Below are 15,512 nucleotides of genomic sequence, written 5' to 3' on the forward strand. Positions count from 1 at the left end.
AGAATCTTGCTTCCGTTATTTTGCTAATCTATTAGCGCTTTAGCACTATTTGGATTCGCTTATTACTAGATTCTTCTCCTTGAACTGCTAGCTCTGCTAACTTGAAAGTATATATAAAGCTATATAAAGCTTCTTTTTCTAAGTATTCTTCAACTACTAGCTTCAGTTCTGTATCATTAATTGTAACTATTTCTCTGAGTATAGCTTGTTCTTATAAGATCTAGCTAATAGTTCAATTGATTCGAGAATTATGCTTCTTAAGCTATAGAAATCCTATAATCAGCTCATGCTGTACTATATCTATAATATTAAAAGAAATCTAGATTATATATTTCTGAATCAAAATAGATAGATAATCAATCTTCTTATTAATTACTTCTTAGTTATATACAATAAATTATTCTTCTATAGTGCTGAGAATATATAAGCGCTTCTTTCATTTCTATTATAATTATGCTTGATTAATAATATATAGAGATATAAAGTTTCTCTGAATATTACTATCTAATAGTATGCTATATTTATATTCTTGAATATATATATTGAATTTAATATAAGCATAATCTGTTCTAGAAGCTTTATATAGAAACTGTTCTAATCTGATTATTTGCAGTTTCTTTATAAGCAATTCTGTTCTTTTGAGTTTATTAAGAACTATTTATTCTTCTAAGCTTGCTTTGCTGCTTCTTGAGCAAGCTTCTTAGCTTACTTTTGCTTATATTATTATTATTTCTAATCTTTCTTTTGTTAATATTAATTGCAAACTTTATTATTAATATAAATTATGCAAAGTATTGTTTTGCATTGCTATTATTCTATCTTTTTATTTATACATTGTATAGAGCAATTATTCAATAGCTTAATATATGCATTGTAGTATTGCTTATTGAGAATCTCTCTGAAGCGGAATTTCTATTCTTCAATAGCTTGAAGGATTTGTTCTGATTTTCTAATAGAAAACTATTTGTATTGCATCTTTTCTAAGAAATGCATTCTGCAGCTATAATAAATATAGAAGATTTATGCTAATTTATAATATAGATTATAAAATAAGCTAATTCAAAGATTCTTATCTTCTTATATCTTAATATTTTACAAGGAAATGCAAGTAAAGAGCTTCTTTAGTTCTATTCTATAAATAAGATATTCAATTCATATTATTTTCTTATTTTATTCAATACTAAAGGAAAATCTTCTTATAGATTTCTTGAATTCATTATTTACAGGAAACTCTAATAAATCATTGAATTGCTTATTCTAGCTTAATCTTTCTATTGCTTAAGAAGCATTTTCAGTATTATTTAGATATTTATACTAATAATCAAAAGAGTATTATTCTTTATTCATATTCCTAGTTATAATGCTTAGTATAAGCAATAAAGAATATTAAAAAGTATTATTACTAAGCTCTTCTTCCAACATCTGAATACTCTATTTTATAATATTAGAGCAGTTCAAATTGCTATTCATAGAAATGCTAAGCATATATTCTCGCTCTATTATTGCTATTTATCTGCAGCACTAAAGCTTCTAAAGAAACTATTCTGATTCTTTCTTACTTGAGAAGTATATTAAGCAGTTATTATTATAGCAGAATATTCAGCTGAGACTTCTGTAATCAATAGAATCCGATACTTGCTTCAAGAGAATATTTTTGCTTAGTTGATTGGATTTCTATTATTAAGCAATATTTATCTAGCATTCTTTCTAAATTAGTTGCTATTTGTTCTTTCGGAATTAATAATAGTTGCATATAATATATTCTTATTTATTATAATTATAGCAAATAATGCTATTTCTCTTGCTATATTGCTTATTAGCAGTATTAAGTTTTATAAGATTAGTATGTATAATACTGCTCTAAGCTATACTGCTCTATTATCTGCTATTCTTATATTAAAGTTTCTTGCTTATATTAGCTAGAAATCTTTAAATCTAGCTTTCTTCTTTCTTAAATTTCTTTATTTATTATTTATATAAATAGTTATTAATATAGATTGCTTGATTAGAAAATATTGCAAAGTTCTTTAGCTAATTCTATTTAAAGATTTCATTCTTAATATTATTCTTGAATCTCTTATAATAATATTTCATAAGATTCTTATCTTTCTATAGAAGTTTTGCTAAGAGCTGCTTAAATCTAATTATATAAGCAGAAGCTAATTTAGTCTATTTGAGATTTATAAGCTGCTAAGCTGTAATGCATTCTTTATTAGAATTATCAAAGATTTCTTTAAAAGCTTTCTTAAAGCTTTCAAAAGAATCAAATATATTCTTAGTATTCTGAATATGCATATCGGAATCATTCTAATGCTTCAAGTAATTATGCAGAGAAGATTTGTATTAGATAAGAGCATTGTTATGACTCATCCAACATGCAGGTCACGAAAACAGGTCACAAGCAAACAAGAACCAGGTATCATGACTCAACATCAGACAACTCACAAGGATTACGTAACCCAGGGTTAGGGTTACAAGCTAACTAATCAGAAGAGCTCACTTGTGCTCACTGAGCTTCAGTGAGCACTACTGAGCAGCAGTAAGCCTCAGTAAGCACCACTGAGCAGCAGTAAGCCTTAGTGAGCATTAGCGAGCTATACTGAAGAGCTGAATATATAATCATACATTCATTACTATTAGACAGATTATTGTATATAGCTCTTCAGTTATCAATCTAAGTATTCAGTCTTCTATACTGAATAGCTTTAAAAGCAGTGAATACTTGCATTGCTTATTAAGACTTGTATAATTCTGTATTTAAGATTTTAATATTTCAATACTGCTCTTATTAGCATAAATCTTCTTATATACTTAGGAATTTTTGGATTGCTGCAATGCTTATTACATTTTGATAACTCTTGTTCAAGAATGGTTCAGTATTATCTCCTTGAGCAATACGGAATACAATAGCTTTTCCAGGAATCTCTTTGTTCTTGCACATCTCTATTCAGAAGGAACTGGTTAACTAAGTATACTAGCTTATTTAGCATATTCAGAATCTATATAAATAATAGCAAGCTTAAAGTGCTATTATTGCTAATTAATAGATTTAGCTAGTTTAATAAGCTTAGCAGGTATAGTTTATCTCTGCAATTATTAGTAGCGCTGGAAAAGTATATAAGATAAATAAGCTTGCTATATATAACAGCAATCAAAAGATGCTATATAGATTCCTTACTTACTGCAGAGCATATTTTCTATACTATAAGACTTAATTTACTAAGAAATCTGAGAAAATTATTCTTATAGAAACTTGTTTTAAAAAGAATGCTCTTATCTAGTATAAGCTTTTTCTATACAATTACTTAAAGTATCAGAATAATCTCGATATACATACTCAGATTATTAAGAATATATTTAATTCTTTTGAAAGCTTCAAAAAAGCTTTTAAGGAAATCTTTAATAATTCTAACAAAGAATGCATTATAGCTTAGCAGCTTATAAATCTCAAGTAAACTAAGTTAGCTTTTGCTTATACAATTAGATTCAAGCAACTCTTAATGCAATTCCTATAGAAAGATAAGAATCTTATAAAGCATTATTATAAAGAACTTAAAAATAATATTAAAAATGAAATCTTTAAGTAGAATTAGCTAGAGAACTTTGCAATATTCTCTAATTAAGCTATTTGCATTAATAATTATCTGTATGAATAATAAATAAAGAAGTTTAAGAAGGAAGAAAGCTAGATTTAAAGATTTTCAGCTAATATAAGCAAGAAATTTCAAAATAAGAATAGCAATTAATATAATAGCATAGTTTAAAGCAGCATTATATATACTAATTCTATAAAACTCAATGCTACTAATAGATAATATAGCAAGAGAAATAATATTATTTGCTATAATTGCAATAAATAAGGATATATTATATACAATTGCTATTAATTTCGAAAGAATAAATAGTAATTAGTTTAGAAAGAATGCTAGATGAATATTGCTTAATAACAGAAATTCAATTAACTGAGCAAAAATACTTTCTTAGAGCAAGTATTGAATTCTATTGATTACAGAAGTCTTAGCTGAATATTCTGCTATAATAATAACTGCTTGATATATTTCTCGAATAAGAAAGATTCAGAATAGTTTCTTCAGAAATCTAAATACTGCAGGCAGATAGCGATAGCAGAGCGAGAGTATATGCTCAGCACAACTACAAGCAGTAATAACTCGGATTGCTTCAATATTACTAAATAAAGCATTCAGGCGCTAGAGAAAGAGCTTAATAATAGTATTCTTCGCTATTTTCCATCATTTGTATCAGATATTATAATTAGAGAAATGAACAAAGAATGATACTCTTTTGATTATTAGTATAAATATTTAAATAATACTGAAAACGCTTCTTAAGCAACAGAAAGATTAAGCTAAAACGAATGATCTAATGATTTACTAGAGTTTCTCATAAATAATAAACTTAAGAAGCTTATAAGAAGATTCTTCTTTAATATTGAATAGAATAAGGAAATAATATAGATTAAATATCTCATTTATGAAATAGGATTAGAAAAGCTCTTCATCTGCATTTCCTTACAAAATATTAAAGCATAATAAGATAAAGATTCTCGGATTGATTTACTTTATAATCTATATTACGAACTAGCTTGAATCTCCTGCATTTATTATAGCTGCAGAATGCATTTCTCAGATAAGATGCAATATAAATGATTTTTTATCAGAGAACTAGAACAAATTCTTCAGATTATTAAAGAATAGAAACTCCGCTTCAGAAAGATTCTTAATCAATAGTACTATAATGCATATATCGAACTATTAGATAACTATTTCATACAATATATAAATAAGAAAATAAAATAATAGCAGTGCAAAATAATGCTTTGTATAATTTATATTAATGATAAGATTTGCAATTAATATTAATAAAAGAAAGATTAGGAATAATAATAATACAAGCAAAAATAAGCTAAGAAGCTTGCTTAAGAAGCAGCAAAGCAAGCTTAGAAGAATAAATAGTTCTTAATAAATTTAAAAGAATAGAATTGCTTATAAAGGAATTGCAGATAATCAGATTGAAACGATTTCTATATAAAGCTTCTAGAATAGATTATGCTTATATTAAGTTTGATATATATATTCAAGGATACAAATATAGCATATTATTAAATAGTAGCATTTAGAGAAACTTTATATTTCTATATATTATCAATCAGATATAATTACAATAGAAATAAAAGAGATGCTTATATACTCTCAGCATTATAAAAGAACAATCTGTTGTATATAACTAAGAAATAATTAATAAAAAGACTAATTATCTATCTATCTTAATTCAAGAATGCATAATCAAAGCTTTCTTTAATATTACAAATACAGCATAGCATAAGCTGATTATAAAGCTTCTATAGCTTAAAGAGCATAATTCTCGAATTGATTGAATTACTAGCTAGATCTTATAAGAACAAGCTATATTCAGAGGAATAGTTGCAATTAATAATGCAGAATTAAAGCTAGTTATTAAAGAATACTCAGAAAAAGAAGCTTCAAACAACTTCATATATACTTTTAAGTTAGCAGAGCTAGCAGTTTAAGAAGAAGGATCTAGTAATAAGCAAATTCAAATAGTATTAGAGCATTAACAAATTAGCAAAACAATGAAAGCGAGACTCTCAGCAAGTTGATTCGCTCTAGAGCAGCAAGAAAAAGCTTCAGAATATAAATTGTAAAACTATATAGAAAAAATCTTAAAATTAAGCTCTTAAGCACTCAGTTCAGCCTAGAGCAAACGCTTAAAGCTCTCGAAAACGCTATTAGAAAAGAAGCATGCTTAACAATATCTATTATTTCTTCAGAAAGCAGAAACAGTATAGAGATCAGAACTAATACTTGCAAACATATTATAAGAATATTATAAGTTCAAGAAACTATTTCAGAAAGAATTAAATACAGAATTGTTAGAATATAGCTTATATAATTATAAGATTCTGCTATAAAAAGGGAAATAGCTCAAATTCTTTCTTATTTATAAATTAAACAAAGTATAGCTAGAGATATTTAGAGAATATCTCAACAAGAATCTTAAGAAAGAATATATACAATTATTGCAATTACTAGCAGAATATCTTATTCTATTTATATCTAAGAAAAATAGCAAGCTTAAGCTATATATTGATTACAAATAACTTAATAATATTATAATCAAGAACTAATATCTATTATTATTTATTAAGAAATTATAAGATAGATTGCAAGAAGTATAGTAATTTATAGTTCTGAATCTGAAAGAAGCTTATAATCTGATTAGAGTAAAAGAAGAAGAAGAATGAAAAACTGCTTTCAGAATACGCTACAAATACTACAAATATTTGATTATACTCTTTAGTTTAACAAATACTCTAGCTTCATTCTAGAAAATAATCAATTATATTCTATACAAGCATCTGAATCAGTTTATTATTGCTTATTTCAATAATATTCTTATCTACTCTCGAATACTTGAAGAATATAAGAAATATATAGAAACAATATTGCAAATGCTTTAAAATGCAAAACTTCTTATGAAATCTGCAAAGAATTACTTTTATATACAAAAAATTAACTATCTCAGATTTACAATTAAGTATAATGAGCACTGCAGTAATCCGAAGATTCCCAAGTATATGAGAGATTTATGCTAACAAGAGCAGTATCGAAGTGCTAAGTTCTTAAATACAGAACTATACAAGTCTCAATAAGCAATGCAAGTATTCACTGCCTTTGGAGCTATCAGAGTAGAGAATAATCTAATACTTAGATTGACAACTGAAGAGCTATATACGAGATCTATCTAATGGGAATGAATATGTTCTTATATATTCAGCTCTTCAGTTCTGTTAGTAGTGTTAGTTGTTGGATTCCTTGGATTATCTGAATAATTCAACTAATCCGGATTACCATAGATCAGCTACTGATTCATTCTAATCCTGTAATCCTAATCCTTGCTTATGTAAGCCTTAATCCTTGAGATGTTTGAATCCTTTCCTGTCTTTCCGGATAGCTGTTCCGAGTATTCTGGCTAGTGATTTGCATGTTGGATGAGTTATAACATTATCTCTCTTCTATTAATCATTGTTTCTAATGATTTTCCGTAAGTATTCTAGCAAGTTATTCGCATACATGATTATGCTTTCCTAATCGAGATATTGAATAGAATCAACAAATTGCATTCTAGTTGTTTGGTGAAAACTCAAGAGCGTTATCGTCTTGCTGAGCTTATTGTTAGAAGATGAAAGCTTTCTGTTGTTTTGCTGAAAACTCTTCTTGTTATAGAAAGTGTATTTCTCTGAGCTAAAGCTGTAATACTGATTGTTTCTCAGCTTCTGCTAATTAGTTTCTTCGTTCCTTAGTATTCTCCGTAATTACTAATTTTCTTCTTCAGCGAAGTATTTAATTCGTAAAAAGTGCAAAGTTTTGAGCGAGAAAGCTAAGGCAGAGTCAGCAAATGCTGCTGCTCTACAAGCCTTGCTAGCGTTGCAAGCTCGTCTTGATCGTATACGGAAACAGCAAAGGCTGTTGAAGGAACGTACTGCAGAAATGATTCGTTGTAGTTTCAATTTCTTGGAGGAGTTTGCTGATAAGGAGGATTGCAGTCTTCGTAAAGAGGAGACTTGTCTGATGTTTCAGGGATATCTTGAGATTATCAACTGGAGTTTCTTAGCTCTTGATCCTAGCGTGTCTGGTTAGCTTTCTCTTCTGAAGAGTGAAGTTCCCAAAGCTTCTGAGTTTCGGTTCGGGGCGGAGCGATTATTTTAGATACTGGTTTCCTTTCTTTTCCAATACTCAGCTACTCTTTCTTAAGCATTCTCAACATTCCCCTGTGATTCCCATGAGTTTTTACTTGCTGAGTAATCTTTCCACTTAATAAGATATTCCCTTGTATTATCTGTGCTTCTATGCTTAAGGATTTTTTCTATCTTATACTCTAGTTCATTGTTTTCTACTTCTGCTATATCATCTATTAGTATTTCCTATGCTACTAGTTTCAGTAGTAAGATATAGAAAACCGGATATATTCTCATTTTATAAGATAATACTAACTTATAATTAATCAAAGAGATTTGTTATAAGATTTTGAATAATTCTAACTTTTTGTAATTAAATTTATTGCTAAATCTAGTTATTTTAATATTTTTTTAAAATAGATAAGCTTTATCTTCTTTCTATAGAATTGATTTCTTAATTCTTTTGGAGTTTGCATACTGCATTATTTATTCTTGAACGAATTGTAATTCTGATTAGAATTTCTTCTGAACTTTCTTAATCTTCTTAATTCTTTTATCTGCAGTTTCTGCATCTGCTTCTAGCAATGCTTTATAATAAGCTATTAGATTATATTTATAGAATATAAAGAATAATGATTTCTTTGTTATGCTTATATCTGCGCTATTATAAGCAAATTATACAAGAAGCAACAGATTAATTTAATTATTCTGTTTCTAATTAATATAGTATTATAAGTATTATTTAATAACTTAATTTATTCTTTCCGTTTATTTATCTATTTGTGAGTAAAATGCTGTAAATATTCTATAATATATTTCGAGCTGTTTTATAAGTAAAGTTCAAAACTTTGAGTTGAACTTTCTGTTTCTATTGGAGATTACTTCTTCTAGCATGCTGTAGTTAGCAATGATTATTCTAAGGAATGTATATGCAAGTTCTTCTGCTGTACTGCTTTTCTTATAGGAGAGAAAGTAAGCATATTTACTTAGTTTGCAAATCACTACTAGAATGCTATTGTATTGCATCTTAGTTAAGAGTTTTTGTAAGAGAGATAGCTTAATAATGAAGTTTAAACTAATGGATTGCTAAACAGTCATAAGTACTGATAAGGGGTGCAGTAGTTCGTAAAGCTTGTGTCTTTCTGCTTTATTCTTCTTATAGTGAGATCTCGTGGTTATATGAGCTGTGTTCTAGCAATCCCGTATTCAATTCTTTCTGGAATAGTTTCTTAAACTTGTAATATTCTCGTAGTATTGTGGTGGCCAGGGTGGTAGTCCGTGAGATGTGGAGTACAGTGGATCAAGAGTCCTCATATATATAAAGAATACCACTCACTTTTCAAATTCTTTAGCTATAAGCAACAATGAAGCATCCTTTCTCTTCCTTTCAATTTTGAACTCTTTGAACAGATCTAAGACAGGTTTTTCACTCTGTTCTTGCGCTCGTATAGCCTTAGTTTGCTATCCTCATCTGTACAAGCATGCTTGGGTTGCATGAGCTCTTGCTCATTGCTTCAGCAACTGTTTATCCCTTTTTCTTTCGAGAGCGATAGCGCTCTAGTTCTGGTGTTGTGGTGGCCAGGGTGGTAGTCCGTGGAACGTGGAGTATAGTGGGTTAAGGGTCCTCATACATATAAAGGATACTACCCACTTTTCAAATTCTTTAGCTATAAGCAACAAGAAAAGCATCCTTTCTCTTCCTTTCAATTTTGAACTCTTTGAACAGATCTAAGACAGATTTTTCACTCTGTTCTTGCGCTTGTATAGCCTTAGTTTGCTATTCTCATCTGTATAAGCACGCTTGGATTATACGAGCCCTTGCTCATTGCTTCAGCAGCTGTTTATCCCTTTTTCTTTCGAGAGCAACAGCGTTCTAGTTCTGGTTCAATGATGCAGTATATGCAGACTTAGCTATTCAGGCTGGTAGCTTAGAGCTGTTTGCGTTATAGTTTGTAAGGATTAGTAAGAGCAGCAAGTTTATTCTATAAACAAGCGTATTCTTTTTCCCTGCTAAGCTCTTTTATTTCCTTTATCTATTACGCTTATATAACAAGCTGTATATCATATCTGAACTCTGAGTTATGCCTGAGATCTCTTGTAGAAAGGAGATGGGTGGATAGAGGAGGAGTGGTATAAGTTCTGATTATAAGCTGGTAAATGATATATTGAGCTTGCAAGCTAATATTATAAAGAAATGAATTCCTTTTTCTAATATTTTCCATATTAATTAATAATTCTATATAGAAGCTAATATAGCTTAGATCTGTATAAGCTACAGTAGAAAGTTTAATTATGTTAAATATAGATTTATAGTTAAATTATAGAATAAGATGCTTTTAATGAATAATATTCTACAGAGAAAAGTAATATGATTAACAAGATCTATGCTTCTTGTAATAGTTTAATCAGTATGCTCTATCTGAATACATCTAGCTATATTAATTCTTTAAATCAAAAGCTTGCTAGTTGCATTATTTCAAAAGTAAAGAATATAAGAAAATAAAGATAAAAAACTATTAGTATATATAAGGAATAAAGATTAAGAATTATAATAATATCATTCGATATTAAACTTTAATTAATACTTTATATCTAATCAGAAATATTTCTATTGATTAGCAGAACTATTAATAAAGAAAATTCTAGTACAATATAGAATAGCTAATTTAATCTCTTGTTGTTTATTATAAAACAGATCTTATATACGCTTTATTTATAAACTGAATCTTTCTTAAGCATCTGAATTCTCTTAATTTCTATAGTATTGTTTTCTGCAGGATATGGAAAGCATTTCAGCTATAGCGCTCTCAATTCAAGGACTTCGAATCAGAAAAGCAAAGAAATATCGGAGGAAGCGATAATCAAGAGGAAAGATAGCTTCTATATCTGAGAGCTCTTTCAATTAGATATTCAGTTCAGCTGACTACCTAGCTAACAATTACTATAGTTAGAACTTCAGATTTCCCTTTTACAGTAAGCTTGCTAGTAGTGGATTGATATTATTTGCTTGTATAGAAGTCTTCTTATAGCTGAAGCGATTCAACTAGTGGCATTAGATTAAAGGGATTAATAATACTTAAGCACTTAACTTTATAAAAAGCTTCTATATAAATATAATCGTTGCTAAAGAAGTAAAGAGATTTATTATAAGTATTAAAACTTGAGATGAATAGAAGGAGCAATTGTTGATTGCTTATTGCTCTTAAGATTATCTTTAAGTATATACTTCTGAGCAGAAGTATCTAAATATTATTAATAATTATTTCATTACTAATGCTGCTAGCTTCTAATTATTTATTATAGATTATAATAATACTCTTATTTATCTTAAGATTAGAGATAGTTAATCTGTAGCAGAAGTATGAATGAAGCTTTCTTTAATCTGAATTAAGCATTTCTAAGCTAATTATAATATTACTGCTGAAAGCATTAGTAATAAGAAGTAGCTTTATCTTATGGAAAAGCTATTAGAGATTCATTATAAAGTACTTTAGAAGAAGATTCAAGATTAATTTATTTCCAATACTACTAATCTTCAACTTCATTAATAAACTCAATTCCAAGATTCTTTTATACTTCTATCTCAGCTAATCCTTAATTAGATACAGCTTATTCCTATTCTATATTTAATATATAGTGCTTCTAATTAACTAATGAATCTATTAGAACAAATAATAGAGCTATTATACTATTAACTGCTTCAATAATCAACTTATGATTAGCAAGCTTAGCTTGAACTAACTAAGCAGATCTTAAAAGCTGAATCTGCTCAGAAGAGCAACTAAGAATATAACTAATTAGCTTTAATAATAAAGCAACTCTGTATTAATTAAATTGTAATAGCAAAATCCTTAAAGCTGCAAACTAATACTCTTAAATAGATATAAAATATCTTATATAATTAAATCAAAGCTCTATAGAAAATCTTATAATTAATTAAGCATTTCTAAACTGTTTCTGCAAAAAATTCTTCTTAGGAAAATGCAAATTTCTTGCAGATAAGTATTATCTATACAAGTTCAGAGAATAAGAAAGAGCAGTACTCTGAAATATAGCAAGCAAAGATTAATGAAATCCTGAAGAAGGATGAAATTCTATACAGATGCTATAGCTATGAATCGAAGTTTCATAGAGCTTATAAGTATATAGAACTTCATACTATTATAAACTATAGCATTTGCTATATTTCAGTATTAGCAAAGCTAGAATAGCATCTTAGCAATTGCTTAGAGTTTCTAAACTCTAGATCAAAACCAGTATTATATAGCTAAATCATATTTACTTGAAATAATTCTAAAAGCAGTATAATTCATCTAATTCTCAGTTTCTATAAGAATTAGCAGCTGAAAGATATTAAGAATTCTTGGATCTTTTGATATATTAGCTTGGTTTAAGAGAATGAGAAATAGCGTAGAGATTCTGAGATAGCTAAGAATAAGATATTGTAAGAAGAGATCAACTCCGTTCTCAGATGCAATAATTAGTATAGAACTAATAATATTGAGATTCTTAGCAATGCTAATAAGATTCAAATAGAAAAGTTATATCTTATTTCAGCTCAAGCTGAATTATATCTACTAAAGCTTTTTAGCATTAATGCTATAAGTATTAAGCTTATTTAAGCTCAGATAAATGCAGATAAAGCAAAGAAGTGCTATATTAGAAAGGCTGAGTATAATGATAATAAGATTGAAAGAGATGCAAGTATAAGAATTATTAAGATTTTTATATATTTCGGAAATATTGAATTAGAGAAATCTAACAAGCAATTCAATAGTTTGAATAAAGAGCTAATAGTTTAAGCTATTAGTAATAAGCTTCTAAATCAGTTTCTAGATTACTTATTGAAGATTTCAGGCTAGGAGATGATAGTTATGTTATTAGAATAAAGAGCTTATCTGATTTATAGTTTTCAAGAAGTTAGCTCTGAAGCTCGAAAAGTTGTTAATCTCAATAATCAAACCAGCTTGAACTTGTATAAGATAGATACTGCTGAATTAGCTAATTTATTGCAGTATAAACTTGAAATCTCGATACTTTCTTAGCTTGAAGAGCTTATTAATAATTAGATTATTAATACTCGAAATATTACTGAGTATCTTTTGAAACTAGCTTAATTATTTGCAGTTCAAGCTTTGTTTCTTATTATTAAATCTAGCTATATTAAGCTTACTATTAATATGATTCAAGCTTTCAATAAATCCTTATTTCTTCCTATAATAGCTTTCATAACTGCTCTTAGCAGCATTCAAGATAAAAGCATTACTTTAGTAGCATACATTCTTCTACAGCTAAGAGATAAAGAGAATAAATCTGTACAAGCAATGCTGAATACAGATATTGAAATAAGCTTAATAGCTCTCTCTTTATATTCAAGCATGCACTTATTTTATATGCTAATATTGAATATTATCTTATATATATATAATAAATCAGATATAATGCTTGTTAGAGTTCTTGAAATCAATATTTTCTATAGCAGCTTCTCTAAATAAATAATATTCTATATTATTAATAATAGATTAATATTACTAAATTATTCTATATTATTAGAAATGCTATTTGTAATGCAGACTAAGCTTTTCTTTAATTACTCCATTCTCGGATTTCTTCATACAAGCTTCGCTTTTGGAGAAGTATAACTAGTTATTATAATTAGCAATTAGAAACTTCTTAAAGAGAAGGGTTTATATAGAACTATATCAAAAAACTGAGTATTAGCAGCTACTCTGAGGAATGCAGAGCTATTAGCAGAGAAGTTATCTTAGAGTAAGTATTATTGAAGAAGGGAGATATAGCTGTAATATTTATATCTGAATAAGATATTGCAGCTATTGTGAATGAGTTAATAGTAGAATTGATGAGAAGAAAGTTGAAGAAGAATTGCTTTATAATAAATAAGAAAGAAGCAATTCAAGAGTCTTACTTATATGAAATATACAGTAGCTAGCGCTATTCATGCTAGCTATATTATATAAGAAAGGAAAGAAAAGATATTTTAAGCTTAATTAATATTCTTTACAAGCTTAAAGATAAGAAGATTAAGCTAATTAATGATTCCCAGCTTAATGATTCAGTACTGAAAGGGATAATTGGATGAAAGCTTGCTAAGATTAAAGAGATGAGATAAGCTTAGCAATCTATAAAGCTTATCAAGTATGATAAGTGAATTGAATCTAAGTTTAGTAATCTGAATTCTGATTAGTATCTGAGATTTAATTAGTAAGCTGCTATGCAAGAGAAAAACTGTAAAGGGTTTTCTGAAGCTGAGAAGGAAATATTTAAATATATATTAAGAAATAGAATTAAAGCTCTTGCATGAAACTTTATTGAGATTGGAAAGATCATTAAGAAAGTAGCTTTCTTGCAAGAAATCAGAACTGTATTCTACAAGATCTTTTAAGCAAGGCATATTTCAATCTCTAATACTCTTAGTGAATCAGAACTAGGGCGCTATTGCCCTCGAAAGAAAAAGGAATAAATAGCTGCTGAAGCAATAAGCAAGGGCTTGTACAATCCAAGCATGCTTGTACAGATGAGAACAGCAAACTAAGGCTATACAAGCGCAAGAACAGAGTGAAAAACCTGTCTTAGACCTGTTCAAAGAGTTCAAAATTGAAAAGAAGAGAAAGAATGCTTTATTGTTGCTTATAGCTAAAGAATTTGAAAAGTGAGTGGTATTCTTTATATATATGAAGACTCTTGATTTACTGTACTCCATGTTCCACGGACTACCACCCTAGCTACTACAACATTAAGCTAAAGCTAATAGAGCTTCTAAAATAATATATCAAGCGGAAGATTATTAAGAAAAGCTATACATTATATAGAAACAACTAGTTTCTTATTATTAAAAAGAATAATAGCTTATATTTAATTAATAATGCTCAAAAGTATAATAAGCATAGCTTTAAGAATGCTTTCATGCTGCTTGCCTTAGATGAATTCTCGGAAAAGTTTGCTATATACAAGATTCTTTTATTACTTAACTTTTTTTCCAGATATAACTAAGTACAACTGTATTCTAATAGCAGAGATATAATAATCTTCTTAATACTTTTAAGCTTATTTAGAATATATATTCTATTTCAGAATGCTACTAATTCTGTTACTTAGTTTATAAGAATAATAATTAAACTTTTATATAATCTTATTTCTTATATATACTAGCTTTTCCTTAACAATATTCCTATTTGTAATTCTATAATAATCTATAGAAATAAAGAGATTCCGAGCTTTCCTGGAATGCATAAGTATATTACTGAATATATTGAAAATCTTAATAAGATTCTTATAAATACAGAGCTAGCTAAAGCTATAATCTCAGTATTTAAGTTAGAATAATACTAAGTAAAAATTAATATAATTGATTATATTATTAGTTTCAGCAAATAATAACTTTAGAATAGAAAGATAGAAAAGCTTCTAGCTTGAATAGAATGTAAGAATATTAAGAATATTCGCTTTTTCATTAAACTGATCATTTATTATATAGCTTGGATTTGAAACTTTGCAATCATTGCTTAACTACTCTACAATCTTCTCAAAAAAGATGCTGTATAGAGATAGGAGAAAGAACAGAAAGAAGCTATTGCTATACTTATCCAAATACTCATATCTTGTTCAGTTATCATTTCAATTAATTATAATACTAATGCTAGAAAGATTGTTCTTATAATAAATGCAAGCTTATTAAGCTGAGATGCTGTACTGATATAAGTAATAGAGAATAAACGAAAGCTAGCATATTTTGTTAGCGAAATCTGAATAGTTACAGCACAGAAGTATGATGCTA

The 15,512-nt window shown here is 27.9% G+C and overlaps 1 protein-coding gene across 1 annotated transcript; it reads right to left on the reverse strand.

Annotated features, from left to right (window-relative positions):
- Positions 1 to 8,230: 8,230 nt before the first annotated feature.
- Positions 8,231 to 8,389, reverse strand: M406DRAFT_263167 (uncharacterized protein; the record flags this gene model as incomplete). Its single annotated transcript, XM_040917571.1, has 1 exon — positions 8,231 to 8,389. A coding segment is annotated over one exon (159 nt), but the record flags the coding sequence as incomplete, so codon positions are not given.
- Positions 8,390 to 15,512: the final 7,123 nt, after the last annotated feature.

The sequence above is a fragment of the Cryphonectria parasitica genome (genome assembly GCF_011745365.1).
Source record: "Cryphonectria parasitica EP155 unplaced genomic scaffold M406scaffold_7, whole genome shotgun sequence".
Taxonomy (NCBI): Eukaryota; Fungi; Ascomycota; class Sordariomycetes; order Diaporthales; family Cryphonectriaceae; genus Cryphonectria; species Cryphonectria parasitica.